The sequence below is a fragment of the Spermophilus citellus genome (genome assembly GCF_964194105.1).
Source record: "Spermophilus citellus genome assembly, chromosome: 9".
In the NCBI taxonomy this organism is placed as follows: domain Eukaryota; kingdom Metazoa; phylum Chordata; class Mammalia; order Rodentia; family Sciuridae; genus Spermophilus; species Spermophilus citellus.
Window position 1 is genome coordinate 99428409 of NC_138191.1, and position 27436 is coordinate 99455844.

The following is a 27436-nucleotide window of genomic DNA, read 5'->3' on the forward strand; positions in this document are numbered from 1 at the left end:
TCCCTACTTGGTCTTGTCAATCACCTAGCAGGACTTAACAGATACCTTTCAAAGAAACATAGACTGAGATGTGTTTATATAACTTCAATAACCTCATCACTATAGTAATGAGAGATGCAGTATCCTTTTGCTATGGTTCAAGACAACAGGGAAGGAGAGATCACAAGAAAGAGAAATCAAAATTATTACAACTGAGAAACTACTTCTCAATTAAGTTTTACCATGGTGCCACTTTCATTTTTACATAAGCATGGTGGCATAATTCAAGCTCAATAAATCGGAAATCTTAATATTTAAAATTTACCTTGACTTTCATTTATCACCATATTAACAACCAAAAGAATTAGATAAAACACATAGGAAAGGGTAATATTAAACCCACCTTGCTGAGTTGATTTATTGACACATTAACTCATATATAGAAAAGGGATAGTGCATCTCAGTTTGCTTACAAGCTAGGAGATCACTTAAAATTCTGCATTTCCTAACTGCAAACAGAATATAGCACTTACAACAGGTTATAAATAAACTGGTTTTCAAGCATAGAGCCAGCCCCAACGATAATACACTATTTAAAAAGACCTAAGGCAATGAATTCCATTTCCAATGGAAAAAAAGAACTGTGCAAACAAGCTTAAAACTACTTTTTTTTTGTGCCAGTGTTATAAAATGTAGCTTTTAATAAAACCTTGACCCAAATGCCATTAACTTCAGAAAAAAATTTGGTGGAGAGAAGAAAGTTATTTCATTTAGGAAAAATAACCACTATCTTTTTTTCCTAATCTTCAACACACACAATTTAAACATGTACAGTTGCTTTAACACTTTACACAATTCCTATGTACTGGAGCAATAACAAGGTCTAAATACAATTATATTCTTAAACACTGGGTCAAGGCTTTACATAAAAATACCATCCTACTTTCCCCCCCTAAGTTTCTAAAATATCACATACTTTCCTCAACATCTGCAGCCATCCAGGAATTTTTAGGAAACTTTTTGTGCATGATCTTAATTCCTAATCCCTGGCTCTTTGGGCTCAGTGACGAAAGATCAAAACCACCAAAAAATGATGGTTCACTTGAAGTCAGACGAGAGACCCTGGCTCAATTAGTCTCATAGGATGAGAGCAGTGCTGCATCAACTGGCTCCATGCAGGAGGGGCACGTGAAGGATCTCATCAACCAGTCATCTATACAGTCCAGGTGATAGATGTGCATGCACGGCAGAAATCGAATTGGGTCCCCATAAACAAAGTCCATCATACAGATCACACACCTGTGGATGTGAGAATAAAGTATTTTTAGGTGAGTGGCCTACTCAGAACACTCTTTAAAATCCCATAACAAAGACAATGTTAATACAAACAACACATCATTACCAAAGCATGCAAACTGAATACATCTATAGTGATGTATTCAATGTTGATAAATGTTGACACATTCATATTATCTTATTTTAATTTTCTGGGAATTTGCTGGGCCTTCATCACAATCAGCAGAGCAAAGAGAAAAAGATCTCAGAATCAGGTTCACTGATGTGCTTGTAAAACAGCTACATATTACAGGATACCTCTGTGGAAAATGTGGCACTTTATGAAGGAAAGCATCAGTTAGATCAACTTTCCTTGTACTGAGTTTTTAGTAGAATGCTGGAGTAATATGATTTGCATTTTAATAACTACATATGAAAACAGAACCACTGATTTAATCCTACCTACTGGGCTGCTGTTTTAAACCTATCTTCATTAACCCAGTTTCGAGTTCACTATACTTTTCTGAGGTTCAAGAAAGCAAATCAATTCTACAGTGTTTTAGAAGTCAATATCTACACAGACTATAATGTAAGTACTAGAACTAAATGTTGCTATAGCTCAAATAGCCAAACATTAACTAACACAGTAAATTAGATTATGTCTGTGTTAGTGAAGCCTATCTCTATTTAAAAGGAGAATGAATGTCCTCATTAAAGATTCTCAGATATCAATGATGAGCCCTGGGGATAAAAATTCTCAATAAGCAAAATTTTACCTACAACTCATAAAGCATAATGAATTTCACAAGAAATAAATTTCTCTCATCACTATAAAGCCTTAACAATTTTAATGACTTCATGTTATTGATGGGAATCTTCCTAGGAATATTGTTTAAAAAGGTACATAACCCTTTCTCAGAGGTTATCAGTCCTTGTAATACTGCCAAACATTTCCAAAAACCTGTTGAGAGGCCACTAGCAATGTTCACTTTCATATAGATGAATTAACTACCATCAAAGTCATTCAAATAGACAAGCAGCATATAATGGTCTGAATCCACACTTGATTTATTGGCTTTTTGTTTTTTAACAAAACTCTTCCTTATTGTTACTCTGAACCTCTTATTGCATTAACTGAGGTGTTCTAAAATCATAAATATCAGACTTCCAAAGTACATGAGAAAAAGCAAATTTTCAAAAAGTTAATCTCAGAAAACAGACCTCTGAAATGTGTTTATTAATTAAAACTTACTCCCGGATCTTTTTTTCGGATCCATCTCTTCCAGGGTCATAAACTCCTTTAGGCAGATGTTGTATAAGGCCTATTCTTTGAGCTATCCTAATTTGTTCCTCTTCAGTCAGCTGAGTTGCTAGCCGAGTCTGGCTAGGTGTTGGATGATAAACTGGAACTGGAACTTGTTCCTAAATATTAAAAAAGGAATTAAAGATTAAAAACCTTATTTTATTACAGTCTGTTTTCTTTGGTTTTGTGTGGTTTGGGAGAAGGGGGCACCCAGCTCTGCCTTAACTTTAGCTTAAATAAATAAAACAAAACAAAAAATTCATGTTTAGATATCAGACCTAGTTGATTTTTTTTTTTAGTTGTAGTTGGACACAATAACTATTTTAATTATTTTTATGTGGTGCTGAGGATCAAACTCAGGGCCTCACATGTGCTAGGCAAGCACTCTACCGCTGAGCCACAACCCCAGCCCTCGGACGTAGTTTTAAAGGAAACAAACATTAGCCTTACTGAAAACCTAGCATAAAATTAATAGAAGTTATTTTTCCATGAAGTCCAGTATATCAAGATATATTCATTTCTGATATACCAATAGATAATATACGGAGTTGTGGTCACAATATTAACAATATTTGTGTCTGGCCATCCCAGACTTATTTTCTCTTTTCTTTCCACAGATAAAATAACCTTAAAATGCATCTACTATTTGAAAGACTGGGTATTGTTGCACTAAAATCTGCAAAATTCACTGTGCAGTCTACACAATCAAAAAGTGTGATCCTTTTTCAGGCTAGAGGAGTTCCTAGAAAGGGGGACCTCAACTCAGGACATGTGAGGTCCTTGTTATAAGTGACTGAAAAGAATTTCAGTAGGCACAAGGCAGAGGCACATATTTAGGAAAGTAGATAAACATTCAGAGGAGAATGTGGGCTCTCAAGAGAGAGATGTCATTTGGATAAGGTAACAGGCATTCAAAGGAGAATGCTGGCCATTTAAACAGAATACAAACCATCTTGAGTGAGAAGTTTTCGGAGTAAATCAAGGAACACACATTCAAGGAAAAAGTGTGGGCCACCTCGAGAAGGAAATCAGCCGTTCTTTGATGTGGTATGTTAATATTTACAGAGGGTCAGGTGCTAGGGACTTGATTAGAGGTTGAATCAGTAAGGAGTTACGTAATTTCCCATCAGTTTTCCTTGCACATGTGTTGCCTGCATCATTTTAATGTGTGTGTGTTTGTCTGTGTGTGTGTGTGTGTGTGTGTGCGCACGTGCGCGCATGTTACCCAGGGGTGTTTTACTACTCGGCTATATCCAAAGCCCAATTTTTTTCCAGACAGTCTTCCTAAACTGCCCAGGCTGGCCTCAAGCTTGCAATCCTCCTTCCTCAGCCTCCTGAGTCAATGGGATTACTGGCTTGCACTACCACACCCAGCTGCATTGTTACTTTTGTAAGCAAGGGCATGGGCTAAGGATGTACCTCAGTGAATGTTGATCAAGAAAATGTGTCATGATTGTTTAAATCTCATGATTATTTCCAGTATTCCAGGATTTCATGGACATTTTCCTCAAGAAAGTATATCTTTCTGTCTTCCCATTTCCTATTTCATCTTTAGATATTAAATCATAAATATGGTGTGGGCACCCTGTTCTGAGCTACATTTCCAGTCTTTACTATTTCATTGTGAGACAGGGTCTTGCTAAGTTACTGAGGTTGACCTTACACTTGCAATTCTCCTGCCTCAGCTTCCTGAGTCACTGGGATTATATGTGTACACTGTTACCCCTGGTTAAATGGGAATTAAGTGTTATCCTAGGCATTGGGCCAAATACATAAGTTCAGTCAATAAGTACTATTACAGCTCTGAGTGCAGAGCATTTAACAACTGACTTTTGCACTGGACTAGAGGAAAAGTAAAACTTGTTTTTTTAATTATATATATTTTTAGTCATTGATGGATCTTGATTTTATTTATTTATATTCAGTGCTGAGAATGGAACCCAGTGACTCACACATGGTAGGCAAGCACTTTGCCACTAAGTCACAACCCAGCCCAAAGTAAAACTTTTAAATGGGAGTTTTAGAAATCATCTAAGACCAATTCTCCCACTTTATAGGTCCAAGCTAGCTTATAATCAAACAATTACCAATAACAGGGGGAATTAGAATTCTGCTTTCCATGTGAGCTGTAATTTCCTATATAACATACTTGGAGATACAAGGAGATTCTGTAAGTTAAAGGATTTGGATTTTGTCCATTTACATTACATTGAAAAAATATACTGAAGCCAGGTGTGGAGGTATACACATGTAACCTCAGCTACCAAGGAGGCTGAGGTGAAGAATCCCAAGTTTGCGTCCGGCCTGGGGAAATTAAATGAGACCATATCTCAAAATGGAAAAAAAAATTATATATATATATAAAATTATATATATATATATATATATATGTGCGGTGGCGCAGCACACACCTATAATCCCACCGGCTGGGGAGGCTGAGACATTTGAGGATCACAAGTTCAAAGCCAGCCTTCGCAAAAGCGAGGTGCTAAGCAACTCAGTGAGATCCTGTCTCTAAATAAAACACAAGAAAGGGCTAGAGATGTGGCTCAGGGCCCCTGAGTTCAATCCTTAGTTAAAAAAAAGGGGGGGGGGATGTTCTTGTCAATCCCCATTAGCTCAAAAATAAAGATTTGGATTGGGGGATAATTCTTCCTATTCCATAACTGATGGTTCACTGTGTCCAAACTCTTTATGTAAACTACAATTTTTGCCAAAAACCTGATTTCCTTCTGATTCTAGAATATGGTATATGCTAGGCAAGTAAGTGTCTATTTTAATTCCTTGGGTATGAATCACCAATGAGCTTCCCTAGATGATAACCCTTCACACATGTTTCTACATGTTGGAGGAATTAAGCTTTCTGTATGACTCCACCAGGAAAGGACTTTTGGAAGCTGATGCTTGATTTCTTCTGAACTTTGCCCTATGCACCTTTCCCCTTTACTGATTTTGCTTTGTATTCTTTTGCTATAAAGCTGTGAGTAGGATTACATGCTGATTTTTGAGTCTTATCATCAAGCCTGAAAATTGTCTTAAGGATTCCCAATGCCAATGACTATGATTTGTTCCCACTTCATTTCCATGGCTACTGTCATTGCCAGCTAAAAACAAATGAAAAATAAAAATTTTGAATAGAATATACTCCAAGGCCTAAGTATAGAGCTGATGATAAAAGGTATAAAAACATACTTTTCAAATAATGTTCACAGTGATAACAATGGTGCCTGCACTGATGCCCATGTTTTCAAATGGTAGTATTACATATGCCCCCTTGAAAAAGCAAAATACAAACAAAACCCCAGCATGCTTTGAATTCTCTTCTTCTTTGCAGTTCTGGGGTTTGAACCCAGTACCTCAAACATGCTAGGCAAGTGTTCCATCACTGAGCTATACCATCAGCCTTCACATACTTTGACAACAGTGGTGATCCAGCATCAACTTTTCTCAAAGTTAATTTAAAAGGAATAATATTTTGAACATTTATTATTTAGTGTAAGGAAAAAGTACTTTCAAGAGAATCCATTAGCTATCTGCCTCTATCTTGAGGGGGTAGAGGGTGTTAAATAAGATCCTATGTGCATCCTTTTTTAATCCTTTCATGGTCTTCACCTAACACTATGGCCTTGTTGACAGGTATGATTCATAAATTTATTTATTTTTAGGCCTGGGGATATAGCTCAGTTGGTAGAGTGCTTGCCTCACATGCACAAGGACCTGGTTCAACCCCAGCAGCCCCCCCGCCCCCAGCAAATTACATTTCAAGTCTGGATCTCCCTTTTAAACTCTAGGTTCTACCTGATAGTTCCAATCCAATGACTCAAGGGTACCTCAAACTCAACATGTCCATAAACAAATTCCCCTTCAAATATCTGATCCTCTTTTAGGCTTCTCTCAGTAAATGGCATGATCCTGTCTTTCTATTTTTGTAAGATAAAGACATCCTTGACACCTCCTCCTTCTTCCTCACCCTCTCATATTAAATATGTCATCAGGTTGTGGTGAACTTCTTTTCTACATAAATAGACAATCTGTTATTTTCTTTCCATTTCTATTGCCAACATAGACAAGTTGCCTAGTGTAAGCTCTCATTTCTTCCCTAGTATGCAGTATTAGCTAGCAAACCCTCAATTTGTTTTCTATATAGCAGTCAGAGCAATTTTTTTTGGGGGGGTACTGGGGATTGAACTCAGGGGTACTCAACCACTTAGTCACATCCCCAGCCCTATTTTATTTAGAGACAGGGTCTCACTGAATTACTTAGTGCCTAGCTTTTGCTAAGGCTGACTCTGAACTCATGATCCTCCTGCCTTAGCAGGAGGCACTGGGATGCACTGTGCACTGGGTAGAGTAATTCTTTAAGCCTAAATTCAAATCATTGCTTTTTAGTCTTACTGGCTTTCTCTCAGATTCTTGAAAGAGACACTGTCTCATCAGAATGGCAATCAATAATACAAGCAACAATGAATGCTGCCAAGGATGGGGGGGCGAGGTACACTCATACATTGCTGGAGAGACTGCAAATTAGTACAACCACTATGGAAAGCAGATGGTAAAAACCACCATTTTGAATAGCAATTATCAAGAATGTAAGTAACAATAAATGTTGCAAGTATATGGGGAAAGTGTACACTCATACATTGTTGGGACTGCAACTCATGCACTGGAAAGCAATATGGAAATTCCTAAGAAAACTTGGAATGGAAACACCACTTGACCCAGTCATCCCATTCCTAGGTTTATACCCAAAGGACTCAAAATCAACATACTACAGTGACATCAATGTTTACAGCAGCTCAATTCACAATAGCTAAACTATGGAACCAACTTGGGTGCCCCTCAACGCATTAATTCACAATAAGAGTGAGTGAGTGAGTGAGTGAGTGAGTGTGTGTGTGTGTGTGTGTGTGTGTGTGTATGAGAGAGAGAGAGAGAGAGAGAGAGAGAGAGAGAGAGAGAGAGAGGAGAAAGAGGTATTTTGGACTAGACAGAGGGGAGTGAAGGGAAGGGAGGGGGCATGGGGTTAGGAATGTAAGTAGAATGAATCAGATATTATTCCCCTATGTACATATATGATTACATGACCTGTAACTCTACATCATGTATAACCAGACAAACGAGAAGTTATATTCCATTTATGTATGATGTGTCAAAATGCACTGTACTGTCATGTATATATTTAAAAAGCTAGAAAACAAAAATAAAGACCAGAAACAATTTAACCAGTCTCCTCTGTATGCTGACACACAACCCCTTCCCAAATACGAACACTTAATGTGATTTTAACCACCTGTGGAAAATAACATTTAGCAATTAATCATGGAAAGAATTATTTATCTAAATCACCAAAGTACCAAATTGGGGCTGGGGAAGTGGCTCAAGTGGTAGCTCGCTCGCCTGGCATGTGTGCAGCCTGGGTTCCATCCTCAGCACCACATACAAAAACAAAGATGTTGTGTCTGCCAAATACTAAAACATAAATATTAAAATTCTCTCTCTCTCCCTCTCTCTCACTCTCTCTTTAAAAAAAAAAGTAACAAATTGTTAATATAAACATTGGCCTTAAAGAGAGTATTTGATTAAAGCAGAGAACACCAGTTAGAAAAAGGCCAAAATGTACCTGGGAATTGGCAATTCTTGAATGAAAGCTCCTTGGATTTATATTACAGCAAGAATAATCAATCAATCAATCAATCAATCAATCAATAAATAAATAAAGAATAATCATCTCTTGGCTATGAATACAAACCATCACTGTGTTTGGGCTAAAAAAGCAATTTAACTGTGATTCCCTTCCCTAACCCATACTAGAGATTGAACCCAGGGCACTCTATACCAATGAGCTATATATATCCTGCTGCCTGCCTGCCTGCCAATCAACTTATCAATCAATCATCAAGGCAGGGTCTTCTTGAATTTCTGGTCTCAAATTTAGTGATCTTCATGACTCAGCCTCTTGAGTCACTGAAATTACAAGACTGTGCTACCTTACCCAGCTCTATCTGTTTACCAATGCGCAGTACCTGGCACATAGTTGGGACTAAAACATTACTGGATAGCTGAATGATCTATATCAAATCACTAGTGTTCCTATAATCTATGTTATAACACTTAGTTTTTTAAAAAAACTGCTGATGTAATATGAAAAAATTGCTAATGATTTGATAAATCACAATAAAAAAGGTAAACTTGATATGAATTATAACAGGGCTTCTCCAAGTACACCTGGCTTGCTATTTTTCAAATTTCTACCTACCCATCCACAAGAACTTCAATAGGTCCAAACCAAACTATACCTCTATATAGTTCCATATTATTTTCAAATCCAGAATTTCTATCTAGGTTAATAGCAGAGAAGGACTGTGTAAATACAAGCATTTCATGGAATTTCAACACTGGCATGTAAACAAGTATGTGACTTTAGGCATGTTACTTAATACCTCTGAACAAGGTGCAGTGGCAAAAGCCTGAAATCCCAACTCATGAACTGAGTCAGAAGAGTTTGTGGCTGGCCTCAGTGTTAAAGTGGCCCTGGGTTCAATCCTAGTACAAAAACAGAAACAAACCTCTGAACCATTTGGGCTATCCTATAATGATATCACCAGTCATTTAAGTAGATATTTCATTCTTCCTGACTTCCTTTATCCATCATCTACTTAAGTATCTTACAGTCTTATTTATCATGTCCTCAGTGATAGGATACACACAGTTGCTTGCTCTTGGACAGGTAGAATTCAGTTAGAAAAGCAAATCTTTTACCAATAAATTTAAAACATTTTCCTTAATGCTTTCTTTAGTTCTCCAAAAAAGTCTGCATGTAAATAAACAAAAAATAATAAAAATTCCAAGTGAATTCAAAAAGACACATTTGTCCTATAGAAAAGGAATAATTTAATGTGCACTAAGGAAAAATGCAGCAACATGGAAGAAGGTAGAATATAAAAAGGACAGAGGATTATAAAACATGCAAATACAGGGCAATGGGTTCAGACACAGGCAGAATCAAAATATAACAAAGCAGGTCCAACCTTATGAGCAAAATCTCTGAAACATTCCAATTGTTTGTTAATAAATAAGGTAGCATCTACAAAATGAATAGAACATTCTGGGCCCCAATATTAAGACAAAAACAGATGAAAATGCAAAATGTGACCATCTGAAAGGTATTCATTAAAAGTTGGATTCAACTTAGGGAATATGATACAATTTCAGAAGCTAAAACAATGCAGTGGGGAATTGCCTAAATAATGTGCTGAGACTGGAAATAGTACAAGTCTGGTTTGTGGTGACAGAAAAATAAAGTCACTGCTAAAGAATGCAGCTTGTCACCAAAAGCTGTATCTTTTTATCCAGTAAGAAATAAGAGCCAGCCCTTCTGATTTTTCTCCTTACAGCCTTAAAACTGTTGCTAGCACCACCTCCTCCCCAGCTGCAGTCTCCTGCTGGGCATGTTTTCTCTGAATTTTGCCAAACTTACACTTATGGTCATAAAAAAAGAAAGAAAGAAAGATTTGGAATAGTTGGTCACAATGTGTATTTTAGCTCTGATGTTCTATTAATCTTGCTCATAACAGCAAGAAAACCCCCAAATAATAGCATTTAACTATACTTATGTACAAATACACACAGAAACAAAAGTCAGCATCTTATCTAGATAGTGAGAAATGATATCACTTTATTAAGAAAGTTGACAGGCGAGCGTGGCCTGAATGTTTGAAAAAGTGCTCTGCTTCCAGGGCTGGGGTTTGTTTGCTTGTTTTTAAAATGAAATTTACTAGTTGGTTTCTATTAAATACTGAGTATTTCATACATAGGATTGCACAGTGTCCTATTTGGAAGAGAAATGTGTTATCACTAAATGTATTATCACTAAAGGTTGTGGCAATGCCAATTAAAAGGCAGGTATAATCAAGATTATGGGGAAACAAAATTAAGATAGATTGTAGAACTATGCACATATTAGGAGATACCACAAACAAAAAAAATCTTGAAACCCTAGGTAAAACCATGTGAGGGTCTCACAGCAGAGTGAGTCCCCTGATTTCTCGGCAGCTTTTGATTTTTAATTCATATGTATCATTAAAATAAACCATCTTTCTCTGAGGTATTTTTACCTAATTTTAAGAGTCTTCTAAGCCCCACCTCCACTTTCTTCCCTAAATTCAACTATCTTTTCTATCCCACCAAGCAATCTGGTTTTGAAGGGAAATGGCACCTCCTCACTGATTAAGTATATTATTATTAAACATATATTATATTAAACATATAAGAGGTCACTGGTTTGAACTGGGCTCTGCATGAGGCCCAAACCAGAAACCAAAATGCACTCACTCTTTCTGAAATTCTATGCCAGCAAAGCGAAACCAAGTTGTTTATCTGATCTTCCCAGAGAGTTAATAGCCAAATCCCCAAGCAAGCTAGTTTTAGTCAGCATGACATGCAAATTCCCTCTGCTTTAACCCTTATAAAAAAATAACTATAAGTTACAGGAGGCTAATCATTTTTTATACAAACCCACTGTTCTGTTATTGCCTGGTTGGGAGCTCTCATTCTACTTCGTAGAATGGAATCTTCCCCAATCTAAATTTGCCAAAAAAAAAAAAAAAAAAAAAAAAGCCAATTCAATAATTCAATTTATAAATAAAATGGCTATAATTTTGTCTTTTGGCAAAGAATTGTTTGCCATTGGTACAGATCTCCGGAGTATTTGCAGGCCAAGAGATTATTTCCTGACTTAGCATGAATTTTATTGGAACTACTTTACAACAGTCTTTTGAAATTTTTTCTTTCTTTCTTTTTACTTATTGCAGTGCTGGGGTCTGAACTGAAGGCCTCCTGCATGATAAACACAAGATTTACCCGGAGGCCAAAAGCAATTTGACATCACCAATAAAAATTATTCCTTCTACAAAATGCTGAACTCTCATGTTAAGAATGCTGAAAAATAATTATTTAGGAGATATATTTCTTGGATTCTAGCATTTTTGAAGGTAAATAGGAAATCAGCTTAATCAATGTACATATCAGTTTAAAAGTTTTAAAAAGTGTATCTCATTAAGGAAGTACTACAAAGCAAAAGGCCTACATTGAATGTAACACCTGAGATGAGTAATATATAATTCACAATTCAGAGAGTTTTAGTATGTTCCAAGAATTATACAATCATTACCAGTGAATTTTAGATTCCTTTCCCCCACTAAAAGAAATCCTGTACCCATAGCAACTCCTCATTTCCCCCTAGGCATCCTGTCTTTAAAGATATGCCTATTTCACTTAAGTAGAATGATGCTAATGTGGTCTTTTGTGAGTAGACTTTCTCTCCTCCCCCCCCCCAATGGGGTGGGGTCCTGGCTTGTTTCACTTAGCCTATTTTCCAATTCCATCCATTTACTTGCAAATGTCATAATTGTATTCTTCTTTTAATATTATGTGCATGGAATTTCATTTAGCATAGTTTCAAAGTTCATCCAAGGTCCAGCAGTATCAAAACCATTCATTTTTATTGCTAAATATTCTATAATATGGAAACACTACATTTTATGTAGTTATTGATAAGACATTTGGGTGATTTCTACTTTTTTTTCTTTTTGGTACCAGGGATTGAACCTAGGGGTGCTTTACCACTATCCACATACCAAGCTCCTTTTATTTTTTTATTCTGAGAAGGGGTCTAAATTGCTTATTAGCATCTTGCTAAATGGCTTTGAACTTACCATCCACTGGGATTACAGGCATGCACTACCATGGTTAGCTTGTTTCTCTACTTTTTGGCTAGTAATACTCTTTAAGAAAATTCACTTCTACATTTTTGTGTAGAGCTTATATTTTTCTTGGGTATACAAGAATAGAACTCTGGGGCTGGGGATGTGGCTCAAGCGGTAACATGCTCGCCTGGCATGTGCGGGGCACTGGGTTCGATCCTCAGCACCACATAATAAAGATGTTGTGTCCACCGGAAACTGAAAAAACAAATATTAAAAAAAATTCTCTCTCTTCTCTTTTTAAGAGAAAAAAAAAGTAGAACTCTGTTCAACCTATTGAAGAAGTGAACTATTTCTCAAAGCATCTGCACCATTTTGCGTTCAACAGGAGTATTTAGTGTTTCAATCTCTCACATCATTGCCCACATTTACCAGTTTAACTCTCATTCCAGAGAGTCTAAAATGGTATTTAACTGTTTTTTTTTTGTGTTTGTTTTTTTCTAGCACTGGGAATTAAACACAAGGGCACTCTACCCTTGTGTGAACTATATCAATGGTGCTTTTTATTTTTTGAGACAGTGTTTCATTTAGTTGCCCAGGCTGGCCTCAAACTTCAATCCTCATGCTTCAGCCTCCTTAGTAACTAGGAGTACAGTGTGGGCCATCATGCCGAAAATTCATTTTGATTGATTCCCACTTCCCTGACAGCAAATGATGTTAAGCATCTTTTGATATGCTCACTCTTTGTTAAAATTATTTTTGTTCTGAATTTATTATACAGACAGATTTGCAAATATTTTCTTGCTTTCTAATGGTTATCTTTTCACTTTTTAGATGCTGTTCTTTGAAGCGTATTTTCTTCTTTTTTCCCCTCAAGTGATAGGCATCAATCCCAATTCTCAACCACTAAGTATCATTCCCCAGCTCTGAAGAGTCACTTCAGAGTCACTTCAATTGATGATGACTGATTTATGTTGTACTTTCTGTATCATCTAAGATTTTGTTTAACCCAAGTTCATGAGGACCTACTCCTCCCAGAATTTTGCTATGAAGCACGGCTGTTTACCTTCAAATATAAATCAAACCTTAATTATTTGGGTATTTCTATTAATTTTTGTAAACACTGTTGTACCACATAAAGTCTACCTTTATATGATTTATAGGGCATTTTTAGAAGACCCATTTGATTATAAAGGAGTCTCATTACTACAGGTATCATTAAAAATAACTTCATCCCAGGGGCTGTGACTGTAGCTCAGTGGTAGTGCACTGTATAAATAAAAGGTCTATCAACAACTAAAAAAAATATTGAAAAACAACTTCATTCCAATGTCCCTTTCCTCTGCTGACTCCCAGAGGACTGCCTTTGAGGCAAATCTATCATATATATTTACATTTTACAACTACCCCTGTCAGATTATAGTTATCACTACTGTTTAAGCTCAACTCTCCTAACTGACCTGCTCTACTGCTAAGTCTATTTCATCTTTAATATAAAGTAGAACTATTCATATTTATAGATTATAAAAATTTATAAATGACATCCTGGTTTATGGCATTTAAGGAATTTAGGAATTTTTGTCTAACAAATAAAAAGCTAAACAAATTGATGAATCAAAAATTCTTCTTAATCGTTTGAAGTGAGGTCACACCAAGTACATGCCTACAATTTCAGAGGCTCCGGAGGCTGAGGGAGGAGGATTACAGATTGGACGCCAGGCTCAACAATTTAGAGAGGCTGTAAACTTAGTAAGATGCTGTCTCCAAATAAAAAATAAACAGGGCTGGGGATGTGGCTCAGTGATTAAATGCCCTTGGGTTCAATCCCTGGTACCAAAAAATAGTGAGGTTACAGGACAAACATTTGCTCCTACAATCAGAGAGAAAGGTGGATATATGGAATCCCACTTACTAGAGTAGAAATCCCAGAGACTCAGTTCCCAGGTATAAAAACTAAATAATTGTGTTTGATGAATTGTGGAATTCAAATCTTAGGGGAACAATCACACTTGTGAATTTTACCTCCAAGACCTCTTTATATCAGTCCTTGCAATGAAAAAAATCTCATGATCCCAATAAGTAGAAAAGGAATGATTTGAAAGATGCTAAAGCATTGTTTTTTAAATATGGGGGTCTTGCTATGTTGCCCACATTAACCTCAAACTCCCAGACTTAAGCAATCCTCTTGCCTCAGTCTCCCAAGTAGTGGACTATAAGTAATCAGAGCATTCTGTGCTTAACAAAACTAACCCTCAGGAGAAACACTTGTCAGAGCTAAGTGTCACTCAGAAAAGGGAACTACCAAAATCTAGCCCTTTCGGATTATCTGTCCCATTTGGAAGGAGAGAGATGAAAAGTACTAAGAACTGAAAATTAATACAAAAACAAAACAAAAACCCACTCCAATATATACATATTAGGATAGTAAAAATCCAAAAAACTGGAAAGATGTGGAAAAACAGGAACTCACGCCGCTGGTGGTAACATAAAATGGTACAGAGACTTTGGAACACAATTAGTTTCAAACCAAAAACGTTCACACAAATGTTTAAGCAGTCCATCCATCCGTCCATGTTTGTGTCCCCTCTCCCCCCTCCCCCCGCTAGGGATTGAACCCAGAGCTTGGTGCATGCTAGGCAAGCACTCTACCACTGAGCTATGTCCCCAGCTTCAGATCTTTAAAATGGGTAAAAAAAAAAGAATGGGCATAGTGGTGCATTCTGGTAGTGCTAGCTACTCCAGAGGCTGACGTAGAACTGCTTGAGCCCAAGAGTTAAAGACAACCTGAAAGATATAGTTAAGAACCTGCCTTAAAAAAAAAAAAAATGTGGATAGCCAGGCGTGGTGCACACAAATGTAATCCCAGTGTGCTGGAGAGGATGAGGCAGGAGGATTGAGAGTTCAAAGCTAGCCTCAGCAATTTAGCAAGGCCCTAAGCAACTCAGTAAAACCCTCTCTAATAAAAATACAAAAAGGGCTGAGGATGTGGCTCAGTGGTTAAGTGCCCCTTGGTTTAATCCCCAATACAAAAAAAAAAGTGGGGATGTCGTTCAGTGGTTGAGCACATACATGGCATGTACAAAGCACTGGATTCAGTTCTTAGCACACACAAGATTTGAACAGACACTTCTCAAAGGAGGTATACAAAGATCCAATTAAGCCCCTGAAGATGTTCAATTTAATTAGCCTTTAGGGAAATACTCATCAAAACCACAATGAAAACTATATCACTTAGGCTGGAGTGCTCAATGGTAGAATATTTGTCTAATATGTGTGAGGCTCTGGGTTTGAGCCCAAGCACCAAAGAAAAAGAGGGAGAAAAGCTAATAAAGATAACACTTCACTGCCATCCACCAAAATGACAAACAATAATTTTTAACAAGTACATGTAGATATCAAAGCCCTCTACATTGCTGTGGCAGATGTAATATGGTCCAAGAGTTGACAGTTTTTCAAAAGGTTAAATGTGGAGTTATTGGGTACAGCAATTCCATAAGTGTATATCTAAGCAATGAAAATATATAACTGCAAGAATGCTTGAACACAACTGTTCAATGTAGCAGCATTCATAAGAGCCAAAAAGCTAGAAATATCCCAAATATCTATCAATTAATGAAATTATTAAGTTGTATATCTACACAATGGAATATCTGACAAAAAGCATGAAGTCCTGGAATGGTGAAATAATTTAGTAGTAGAGGACTTGCCTAAGCATGCATGAGGCCCTGGGTTCCACCTCCAGCAACAGAAGCACATAATACATACAAAGTCCCACTACATTACAAAATATGTAAAACTTAAAGTCATGCTACGTCAAAGAATCAGGCACAAATGACCACATATCAGTAGGAGTCCATTTGTGAATCTAAGACAGACAAATCATAGACAGGAAGTAGATTTGTGTTTGCTTCCAGCTGTGGGGTAGAGGTGGAGAAATGGGGATGGCAATGGATAGTGGATTGTTTTTTTCTGAGGCCATTCTAAGCTTGACTGGTGATGGCTGCATAACTCTATACAAAAACCCACTGAAGTATACACTCTAAACTGGTGAATTATATGGCATACCTCAATAACATTGTTAAAAAAAAATAAATGTGACAAACATAGGCAAATTAAGTTGCTTAGCTTCTGTAAGCCTCAGCTATAAATATACTGCATGATATTATAAACATACACTATATACATTATAAGTACTTTATTCCAAGGCAATACAATGAAAATTAGAGATATACTAACTCCCAAAGTAAACAGTAAGAGTCAACAATAATAATATTCATCTGAAATATGAACTAATCCAAAGAACAGTAAGTAAGGGATACCCAATTCTTATCAGGACTGATCTACTGACTTAAAAAGAAAAGCTATAATCCAATCAATAGAATTACAGATGATTTTGAGGGGTGATCTACTGACTTAAAAGATAAAAGCTATAATCCAATCAATAGAATTATAGATGTGCTGACAGCCAGTAAGTTTAGAGTAAGAAAAAAAGACAAGATTTAGAAATGCCACTTTTGTGGACATTTTCCATGGTTTAGATAAAATTATTTAAGATTGTACAACCAATTTTTGTCATCATGGATCTTAAAATTCGTCACATCTTTTTATCCAGCATTTCATAAGAAACTTTATACTATAAAATATTCTAAAACAAATGTCTGACGTATTAAACACTCACAGAATAATTTAAAAACAGCAAAAGGGCCAGATGTGGTGGCACATGTTAGTGTTCCCAGTGAGTGGGGAGGCTGAGGGGCAGGAATATCAGTTGGAGACTGACCTTGGCAACTTAGAACATGTCTCAAAATAAAAATTAAAAAGAGGGTCTAGGGAAGTGGCTCAGTGGTAGAGTACTCATCTAGCATGTACAAGGCAATCTCCAGTAAAAAAATACACACACACACACACACACCCCACACACAAACATGAGACTTGAAATGTATTTTAGTGATGAAGTACTCAAACCTCAGTCAAAAACAAATACATTAATTAATTAATGGGGGTGGGGTATTGGGGATTGAGCCCAAGGGCTTTATCACTGAGCTATATCCCCAGCCCTTTTTTGAGACAGGATCTCACTAAGTTGCTTAGGGCCTTGCTGAGTTTGGCCTCAAGCTTATGATTCTCCTGTCTCAGCCTCCTGAGTTGCTGGGATTATAGCAATGGGCCACCACACCAGGACTATTTAATTAATTTTTAAAAAATAGCAAAAGGGCATGGGATGGTGGCACAGGCCTATAATCCCAGCAACTCAGTCAGAAGGCTGAGGCAAGAGGATAGCAAGTTCAAGGCCAGCCTCAGCAACTTGAGAGCTCCTGTCTCAAAATTTTAAAAAAAGCCGGTTGGGGGAGAGCTAGTGATGTAGCTCAGTGCCCTGGATTCAATCCAAAATAACAAGAACAGATCTGGGGTTGTGGCTCAGCAGTAGAGCACTTGCCTAGCATGAGCAAGGCCCTGGGTTCAATCCTCGGCACCACATAAAAATAAATTATTTTTTATTTATTATTATTATTATTATTTTTATTTTTATTTGTGTCCAACAACTGAAAAATAAAATATTTTAAAAAATAACAAAAAGCCAAAAGGGTGAAATAATTTGAAGAGCTGAGCATATCTGCAAGGAAGGCAAAAAAAAATTTTTTTTTGTATTCTAGCCCTTAACACAATCTCAGGTTTTCATTCCCTTTTCTTTTCTCAATGTTATAGGGAGAATACTTACTATTGATTCTATTAGTAAAAATATAATGTATTTTTAACTCCTACAGATTCATTTGGGACAGACAATGCAATTAAGAACTGGGCAAAAGACTATATAAAAGATGATATCCAAAAGGTCAAGCATATGAAAAGGTTCTCAATCCTAGTACTCACTAGGGAAATGCAAGAAAACCACAAGGAAACATATCAACACATCTATCATAATGTCTAAAATAAAATAAAGACAATTCTGGAGATTATTATTATTAAAAAGAGAGAGAGAGAGAGAATTTTTTAATATTTTATTTTTTAGTTTTCAGCGGACACAACATCTTTGTATGTGGTGCTGAGGATCGAACCTGGGCCGCACGCATGCCAGGCAAGCGTGCTACCGCTTGAGCCACATCCCCAGCCCCATTCTGGAGATTAGTATAATCTACTATGTGTAGCTGAAAACTACTACTAGATAATCTTAAGGTTCAACAAAAAAACTGAGGTTGTGTATCTGTTAACTAGCTTGGTTATAGCAATCATTTCACATGTATAGATATTGAAATATTGTTGTATACAATATAATTTTGTCAAATATAACTCAATAAAGCTGGGGAAAAAAATTTTAAAGACAACAGACTGACAATACCAGATGTCAGTCTCTCATATTTGATGGAGTGGTAAACTTGGGAAAACTAATTGGCAACTTTTTGAAATGCACCAAAAAAAATTGAGAATTGAGAATTGTACAGATATGTACAAATACATTTGCAAATACAGCAAAATGTTAACTGCAGAATTTATGGTTGAAACATGAATATTCCAACAATTCTGTCAACTTTTATTTTTGATAATTTCTCTAATAAAATGTTGAAGGGAAAACTAAATATATACACATATACTTACCCAAAATTATGCTCCTGGATATACACCCAAAATAGGTGCTTATGTATAATGTTCACAACAACTTTATAGAGCCAAAAAACAATGCAAACCAAATATACATCATTAGTAAAATGAATGAATAAAATATGGCCCATTTTATACAAATGAATACTGCACAAAAATGCAAAAAACATGAGTTACTGCCATTATGTAACATGAATTTCACAAACAATGCAGAGAATTATTTTCAATCTGAAAGTCTGGTGATAAATTAGGATAATGTTTACCTTTGGAGAAAGGGTACTGATTGTTGGAGGGGGCATGAGTGAGATGGTGGGGGGCTGAAATTAGTCTATGCCAGAGGTACATAATTGTTCACTGGATTATATAGTAAAAAAAAAAAAACCTCTTAGTTATTTACACACACACACAGTGGGGCACAGTGGTGTCTGCCTGAATCCCAGTGATTAAGGAAACTGAGGTAATGACAGCCTCAATTTAGTGAAGCCCTAGCAATTTAGGAACACCCTAACTCAATAAAAATAAATTTTAAAAAAGTGCTTGGGGAAGTAGCTCAGTGGTAAAGTGCTCCTGGGCTCAATAACCCATACATAAAAAAATATATAAATGAGCATGTGTGCACACACATATATAACACATACCTGCTGTGTCACAGAAGACACAGGTATTAGGACTTCTGGATTTTTAATGAGTATTCACAAAATTTTAATTGGACATAAATTTGAAGGAATGCTTTCTTCATTTCTATATTTTCAGATCTCTTAGTTACTTTTGATGTGCTCTCTGGATTAAGAAATAAGATAATTACTCATCTGGCCCCTGGGAGCACACCCCAGATTCACTATTAAAAGGGTATGTATACATTCATAGGCAATTTAACTTGAAGTATTCTTAGTCAAAATAAAGAACTCTTACTAGTAAGTCAGAGTTCAAAGATAATATCATAAAGACAAACTGACTATTAAAAAAATGTTTTACCAAAAGAAATTTATCCCTTACTTTAAGATTTCTTTTAAAAAAATTTATTTTACTTTTCAATCTCATGTAACCTTCTGCCCTTAAAAACCACTTTATCTATAAATCAATTCTTCCTCACATCTTTCATATTTCCAATATTAGAGTATTATAATTATACACAGTAGTTGGTTTCATTTTGACAAAGTCATGCATGCATAAATTTTTATTTATTCCATTACAGTCCCCATTTTTCCCCCTTTCCCTTCACTCCTTCCTCCCCTTATTCTCCTTCCTTTATTCTTCTGATCTTCCTATTGCTTGTTTATTCATTATTTATTAATATTTGTTCAGCAATATTAAATGTCACTCATAAGGAGTCGACTTTAGACTTTTTAAAGCCTATTTTTACCAATTTTTGTTTTAAAATGCACATAGAATTTACCACCTTAGCATATAATTCAGTGATAGTAAACACATTTATGATATTATACAACCATTACCACTATCCATCTTCAGAGTTTCTCTTCTTTTAGAACTGAAACTGTATACCCACTTAACAGCTCTCCATTTTATAGACTATTTTTAATAAACAATAATACAGAATGGAAATATATTATCCCTGAGCTGGGCAAAGCAGGGCTCGCCTGTAATCCTAGTGACTTGGGAGGCTGAGGCAGGAGGATTGCAAGTCTGAGGCCAGCTTCAGCAATTTAGAAAAACTGTCTCAAAATAAAGTAGGCTGAGGATGTAGCTCAGTGGTAAACTGCTCCTGCGTTGAATCCCCAGTTACCCCCACCCTTAAAAAAATAAATTAAGCCCTTAAAAAGAATCCCATCATGAGCTGGGGGTTGTAGCCCAGTGGTAGAGCGCTTGCCTTGCATGTGTGAGGCATTGGGTTCCATCCTCAGCACCACATAAAAATAAAAAGATATTGTGGCCATCTACAGCTAAAATATATTTTTAAAAATTCCATCATGCTTTAAGCATTTCTTAAAAACTTGTATATTAAAAAATTATAAATATTTAAAATCAATTAGGTTTCTATTATTACCTAAAAATTGTTAAGAAAATCAAGTTCTCAGATCTTATGTACCAAGTAACTCACTGCCCCATCTTCTCATGTTACCCTATAATTAGCTCTAGAATTAAATTCTGTTGACACTCAGTACTCTTAAAGGTGCATACATTCTTTTTTTTTTTTAAGAGAGTGAGAGAGGAGAGAGAGTGAGAGAGAGAGAGAATTTTTAATATTTATTTTTTAGTTCTCGGCGGACACAACATCTTTGTTGGTATGTGGTGCTGAGGATCGAACCCGGGCCGCACGCATGCCAGGCGAGCGCGCTACCACTTGAGCCACATCCCCAGCCCGCATACATTCTTTTTTAAAAAATATTTTTATTAGTTGTTGATGGACCTGTATTTTATTATTTATTCGCTGTGCTGATAATAGAACCCAGTGTCTCATGCATACTAACTTGGCAAGTGCTCTACCACATTCTTAAAGACAATTAAGCAATTTTAATTAAAGGACCAGTGGGAAATCAGGCAAACAACAAAAAAACCCTGAAATAATGGTCACAATAAATAACTTTGCTCTTGTATAAAAAAACTAAGCAAACTGAACTTCACATAACATAAAACCAAATCAAACAAACAAAATATAGCCAGGCACAGTGGGGCACACCTATAATCCCAACACCTCAGGAAGCTGAGGCAGAAGAATGGTAAATTTAAGGCCAGTCTAGGCAATTTACCAAGTCCTTGTCTCAAAATAAAAATAAAAAGGACTAGGGATGCAGCTTAGTGGTAATGTACCCCTGGGTTCAATCCCCAGGAGCAAAAAGAGAAAAGTTATCTGAAGAATGGTACACAAAGAAGTAAAACAATTCAGACTGAGAAAAATTAAGAGCCTTTCTTAAGAAGCCCTGTACTCAGGAGGCTGAGGCAGGAGGATCACAAGTTCCAGTTTAAGCAGTTTACTCAGGTCCTATCTCAAAATTAATAAAAAGCAGTGGGGATGTAGCTCAGTAATAAAAGAACCCTGGGTAAAATTCCCAGTACCTAAATAGATAAGATAAAAAAGGGGTTGGGGTGTAGATCAGTAATTTTTCAATGCTTGCCTTGTATAGCCAAGGCCCTGGGTATGAGTCCCACTACCACCAAAAAAGAAAAGAATTTTATGTTGCAGGTTGGAATTCATGAACTCATGACATTTGAGCTGGACTTTTGAACATTAGGTGGTTAGACTGGGAAATATTAAAGAAGAGCATACTGAGTAAACTGAACAGAAAGAACAGAAGTGAAAGTCAGGAAAGCAGAAGGCATATATAGAAAATTGTTAAGTTTGACTGGAGTAAATAGGTTACAGGGTTACAAAGAACTGGAAAGGTGTACAGAATCAGATCATAACCTTGAATGCCTGAACAGATCTTCAGTAGTTAGTCATGGAAGAATCATTAAGGATTAAGAAACAATCATCTGAGATTTATCCAGTGTCATGAAATGGAATCAGGAAGTGTCAATTAAGTTATTGTTGTAGGAACTGACAAAGTTCTCAATTGTGGCATAGTTCTAAGCTAGTTAATCAAATATTCTGCGGGTGTCTACAATATGTATAGTGCCTTTCCATTCCACCAAGAAATTTTAAAAATTCAATATATCATTCTTATTTTTGAGGAAACTGAACTGGAAAAACAAATATCATTAAGACCAACAGTTAATTAACAAGATAGTAAATGTCAAGAGAAATGTTAAAACAAAATTGTACTTGACAAATTAAGAGTGAGAAGAATGAAATGTCTAGGGAAGCCTTTATTAACAAAGCTGGAGTTGATCTATACCTCAATGAGAAAGTAGAAGGGAGGGATAAAACTTCACACAAGGGAAAGTTTTTTTCTGGCAGTTTTTTCTGGTTTGAACCCAGGGACTCAAGCATATTTAGCTTTGTATCACTAATCTACACCCCCAGTCCTTAAGAGAACTTTCTAAAAGTTAAACACTTTGTTTAATAAGATTAAGATCAATGAAATAAATTTGGAGGTAACTTCCACAAAAAGGTAAACACGATGCTGATACATTTAACAAACAAAAACCCTTCAATTATCTGAATTAGGTATCAGAAAATAAGGCATTAATATAGACAATTCCAAATACTTTTAAAATAAATAACATATCCCAAGATTTTCAAGGAGGGAGGTTACTATTCAATGAGTTCTATATGACAGAAAAAGCTATTTAACAAAAAAGTACCTTGAAGAAAGCATTATTCAGTGACATTTTGATATATTCAAAGCATTACATTTTCTTGCTTGTGAAGGAAGTTTATCAAGACATAATTTGATAAACTCTTTCCTTTTTCTTATAAGTGGCCAAGCAATTTGAATCCAGGTCTATCATTATCTCTAAAACCAGAGATATTCTTGTATTCACTGTTCTATTAATAGCTTATTTTCCTTTTGACTTTTAAACTTCCAAATGTTATTCATCAAAAAGTACAGGGTATGCCAGGTGAGGTGGCATATGCCTACAATCCCAGCTACTGAAGGAGGAAGACAGCAAGTTCAGGGTTAGAATGGGCAACTTAGTAAGACCCTGTCTCAGGATAAAAAAAAAATAAGGTTGGATGTGGTGGTGCATGCCTATAATCCCAGCTGCTCTGGAAGATCACAAGTTCAAAGCCGGCTCAGAAACTTAGTGAGACCCTGTCTCAAAACAAAAAAAGGGTGGAGGGGTTGGGAGATATAGCTCAGTGGTAAGTAAAGCACCCTGGAGTTCAATGCCCATTGTTTGAGCAGGGGAATGGGAGGAGTGTAAGGCAGAGAAAGAAGACTGGTAAATCACAAACTATAAATGCCCCTCAATTTACATTGGGGCTAATCCCAATAAACCCAATGAAAGTTGAAAATATTTTAAGTAGAAAATGCATGTAACATATCTAACCTACCGAATGTTATAGCTTTGCAACACAGTATACCTTATAGAGTATTGGTTAAGCTTGCTACCCACTGCCTAGCATCACAGTAGAGAATCATAATCATGTATTACTAGCCCAGGAAAAAAAGCAACTTCAAAATTCAAAGTACAATTTCTATACTGAGTTTGCACCTTAATAAAGTTGAGAATTTACCAGGCATGGTGATAAAAACTGAAATAACAGCTACTCAGTACATTGAGTCAGTAGGATTTTCAAGTACAAGGCCAGCATGGGCAATTAAGTGAGACTCTTTATCTTTAACAAAAAGATAAGAGTCAAAACTTAAGTCAATTTTTTTTTCTTTTGGTGCTGGGGATTGAACCCAGGACCTTGTGCGTGTGAGGCAAGCACTCTAACAACCGAGCTATATCCTCAGCCCCAAAATCTTCTTAACTGAGGGAAAGTCTACATATAGTTCTTATAAAACATCAAGATGTCATTATTTATATGTACTCAGAAAAACTATAAAGTGATTTGTTGTCCAATGACAACTCTTAGCAAAATGCCTCTGTCAAACCAGCACATAACAGGGTACTTAAGTGACAGAGCGATACCTCTAGCTGTTATAGGCTGCCTACTTGATCCCCTTCTCTGATGAACCTCCATTCCCCAGCCTTTCATGACTTTACTACCACTCCAAGACTGCCTTAGATGGGCAGATTTCATTTGTATTATTTCTAAACATTCGGAAATAAAAAAGCTGGGTAAAATGGGTTGCCAAATTTTAATTCTTCCAGTTCAAGAAATGCCTCAGTCACTCCCCCACCCATACTTCAAAGGTAAGTATTCAATTACTTTACCATAAAACATCTAGAGGCAATATAGATATGCAAATTTTTAAAAAAATTTTATCAATAAATTATTTTAAATCAAGTCCAATATTTAATGTTCTTGGCACTTGACTTTTTAGGAGTGACTAGGAATTGCAGTTTTCCTCTAAAACATTCAACTTGCATTCACTTCATAATACATTTAATCTACTAAAGGTGAATCCATATATTCCTTCAACCAAATTATTGAGTGCCTAATGTGTCAAGCACTACTTAGCAAACATCAACTTTCCAAAAATCTCCTTTCCTCTTAGTGAAAGATGGATAAACATAGTAAGTGTGTGCTTGAAAATGATAAATTCAAGCCTTTCAAGGTGGAGAATACTCAAAACTCCCGCTAAGTCAAAAGGCTGAGGCAGTAAGATAGCAAGTTCAAGGACAGCCTGAGCAATTTATCAAGACCCTGTCTCAAAATAAAAAGGGCTGGCAATGGAGCTCAGAGGTAGAGCACTTGCCTAGCATGCACAAGGCCCTTGATTCAATCCTAGCACCTCTTCCAGAAGAACAAGAAACGAAAAACATCAAAGGAACAAACCCTTGAAGGAGAGGAAGTCAATCAACCATGATGATACCTAGGGAGCACTCCAGGCATAGGAGAAAGCAGAGCAAAGGTCCTAGATAAGAACAAGGAGACCAGTGAGACTCGAGGGAAGCCAGCAAGGGGGAAAGCATAGATGTCATAATAAGTATGTGTGGAGATGCGGAATAAATTGTATAGGGTTTATGTGACATTGTAAGAAATTGTTTCATTAAACAGGGATCCATGAAAGACTGAGTGCCATGATTTGATCATTATCATTCTTGCTACTGTGCTTAGAACAAATTACATAAGGAAAGCAAGGGTGAGAGCTAGGAGACTACTAAAAGGAACACGGCAAAGAAATACATACTTCCTATAAATGTTGATTGTTAATGGCAAAGGAATTACTCTTTTCTTTCTTTTGACAGGTGCTGTTGATTGAAACTTGAGCAAATACACCCTTGCCCAGGGCTCATTTTTAAGCAAAAATTTTTTAAAATTAAAAAAAAAAAAACTTACAAAACTGTCATATCCTGCTAATAAGAAATATCTGGAATTTTCCTTTATCAAGTTCTTGGTAAATATGTACATTGTACAACATAAACACAAAGTTATCTTGACTATAACTCACCACGGGGGGTGGGGGGGTGGAGGGGGGACGGACATGTTCCTCTACTTATAATCAGCTATTCCCTGTTCGAAGTCCTATGCAGCTGAGTCTGTTTTTTTTTTTAAAGAAACAAGGGGTCAGTGGTAGAGTGCTTGCCTAGTACCTGTGAAGCCCTGGGTTCAATCCTTAGTACCATGAAAGAAAATAAATAAGCCAATGTTACTGTAGTTCTGTTAATTATTTACTAATTCTTGAAAAAAAAGTTACTTTTGTTAACTGGAAATATTACAAATCACCTTGGATTGGTGCTACTCAAATTAACTAAAATAAATGTTCCTAAAATCTTATTTCTTTCAGGGGGACAATATTCTTCCTAAAAAATGTTTCCTTTTATGCTCCTGCTCTTAATATAACTATTTTCATAATTAATACAAAATTCACAATTAATACAAAACTTTACATCAGTTATCTAGGTCATTCACTTCAGGAAAGGACAACCACAAAAATTTCCCACTGTCAAAAATAACACATACCAAAAAATGCTCATGATCACAAAAAATCCTTCATCATCTAGTGCTTCTGGCAAACGCAAATGTGGTTCTCTAAAGTTATCCTTAATATAGCAATCAAAAGGATAAGAGAAAGAGCAACAAGTTAAAGATACTAAATTGCTAGGGAGCATAAATTTTATAATGAAAATTCATAATTCTAAAAAATTTTATTTATGAAACTTAGGTACATTTGCTGTAAAGTATATATATATATATATGTATATATATATATGTATATATATATATGGAAGGGATGATGAAATTTAAAAAGTTCACTTGCTTTCATGCAAAGACATTTGGAAAGACATCCAGACACTGCTTGGAATTACAGAGATTACCGCTGTGACAACTTCAAATCCTAGGTGTATATAAGTACAGTAAGTATAATATTGAATGCAAGCTAATTCATTCAACATTTAGGTGTTTTAATGTGCCAGAAAATTCATGAAAACACTGAGATTAGCCATTGAGAACAGGGCTTCTATTCTTCATTTATCCCAGTTACCAAGTACCTACTATAATATAAAGGGCACCTGGAAATACAGGGTTCCTAGACTCATACAGCTTAAACTGGGAACAAGGGGAACACCTCAAGGATGAGACACATATCAAACTAAAGAAAAAGAACATTAAAGTGTTATAGGTACTGCTTATGTAAGTGTAGAGGGTTCAGTGGGAGACACATCCGGGAATTCAAAGTGGGAGGGAGAGTAATGTCAGGACTTCAGATATAAAAGCTGAGTCCTTAAAGCTGATTAGATGTTCACCTGGCCAACCTTGGGGGAAGGGATCCAAGCAGTGAGCAACTGTAGAAAAGGCAGATGTGTGAAAACCCTGATGTACTTTCTAGGCTTGTAATACAGAATGAAGAGAGAAGCCATTGAGGGTTCTATGTACTACAATTAACACTGGACCTGACTGATACACATGAAAGAACCCTCAAGGGTTTTATTCAGAAAACAGCATATGTGATCTGGTTTTTCTGGTGTGCTGAGACACTGGGTTACACAGGAATGGCAAAAGAAAACACAAATGATGTCACCACATGAAACAACAAAGGAGACTGCCCAGTTAGAAAACTAAACTCCCTTCAGGAAAAAATAAGGACTACTATTCAGGCCCTTCTGGAAACTTTTTATTCAG

The 27436-nt window shown here is 36.3% G+C and overlaps 1 protein-coding gene across 1 annotated transcript in view; it reads right to left on the minus strand.

Moving 5' to 3' along the window:
- Positions 1-789: 789 nt before the first annotated feature.
- RNF11 (ring finger protein 11) overlaps positions 790-27436 on the minus strand; it is a 28099-nt gene continuing 1452 nt past the window's right edge. The window contains exons 2-3 of the mRNA XM_081306447.1: positions 2507-2676; positions 790-1278 (exon numbers count right to left, since the gene is read on the minus strand). Coding sequence (XP_081162573.1) covers positions 1107-1278; positions 2507-2676 — 342 coding nt within the window. The 3' untranslated portion in view covers positions 790-1106. The remainder of the gene's footprint in view (positions 1279-2506; positions 2677-27436) is intronic.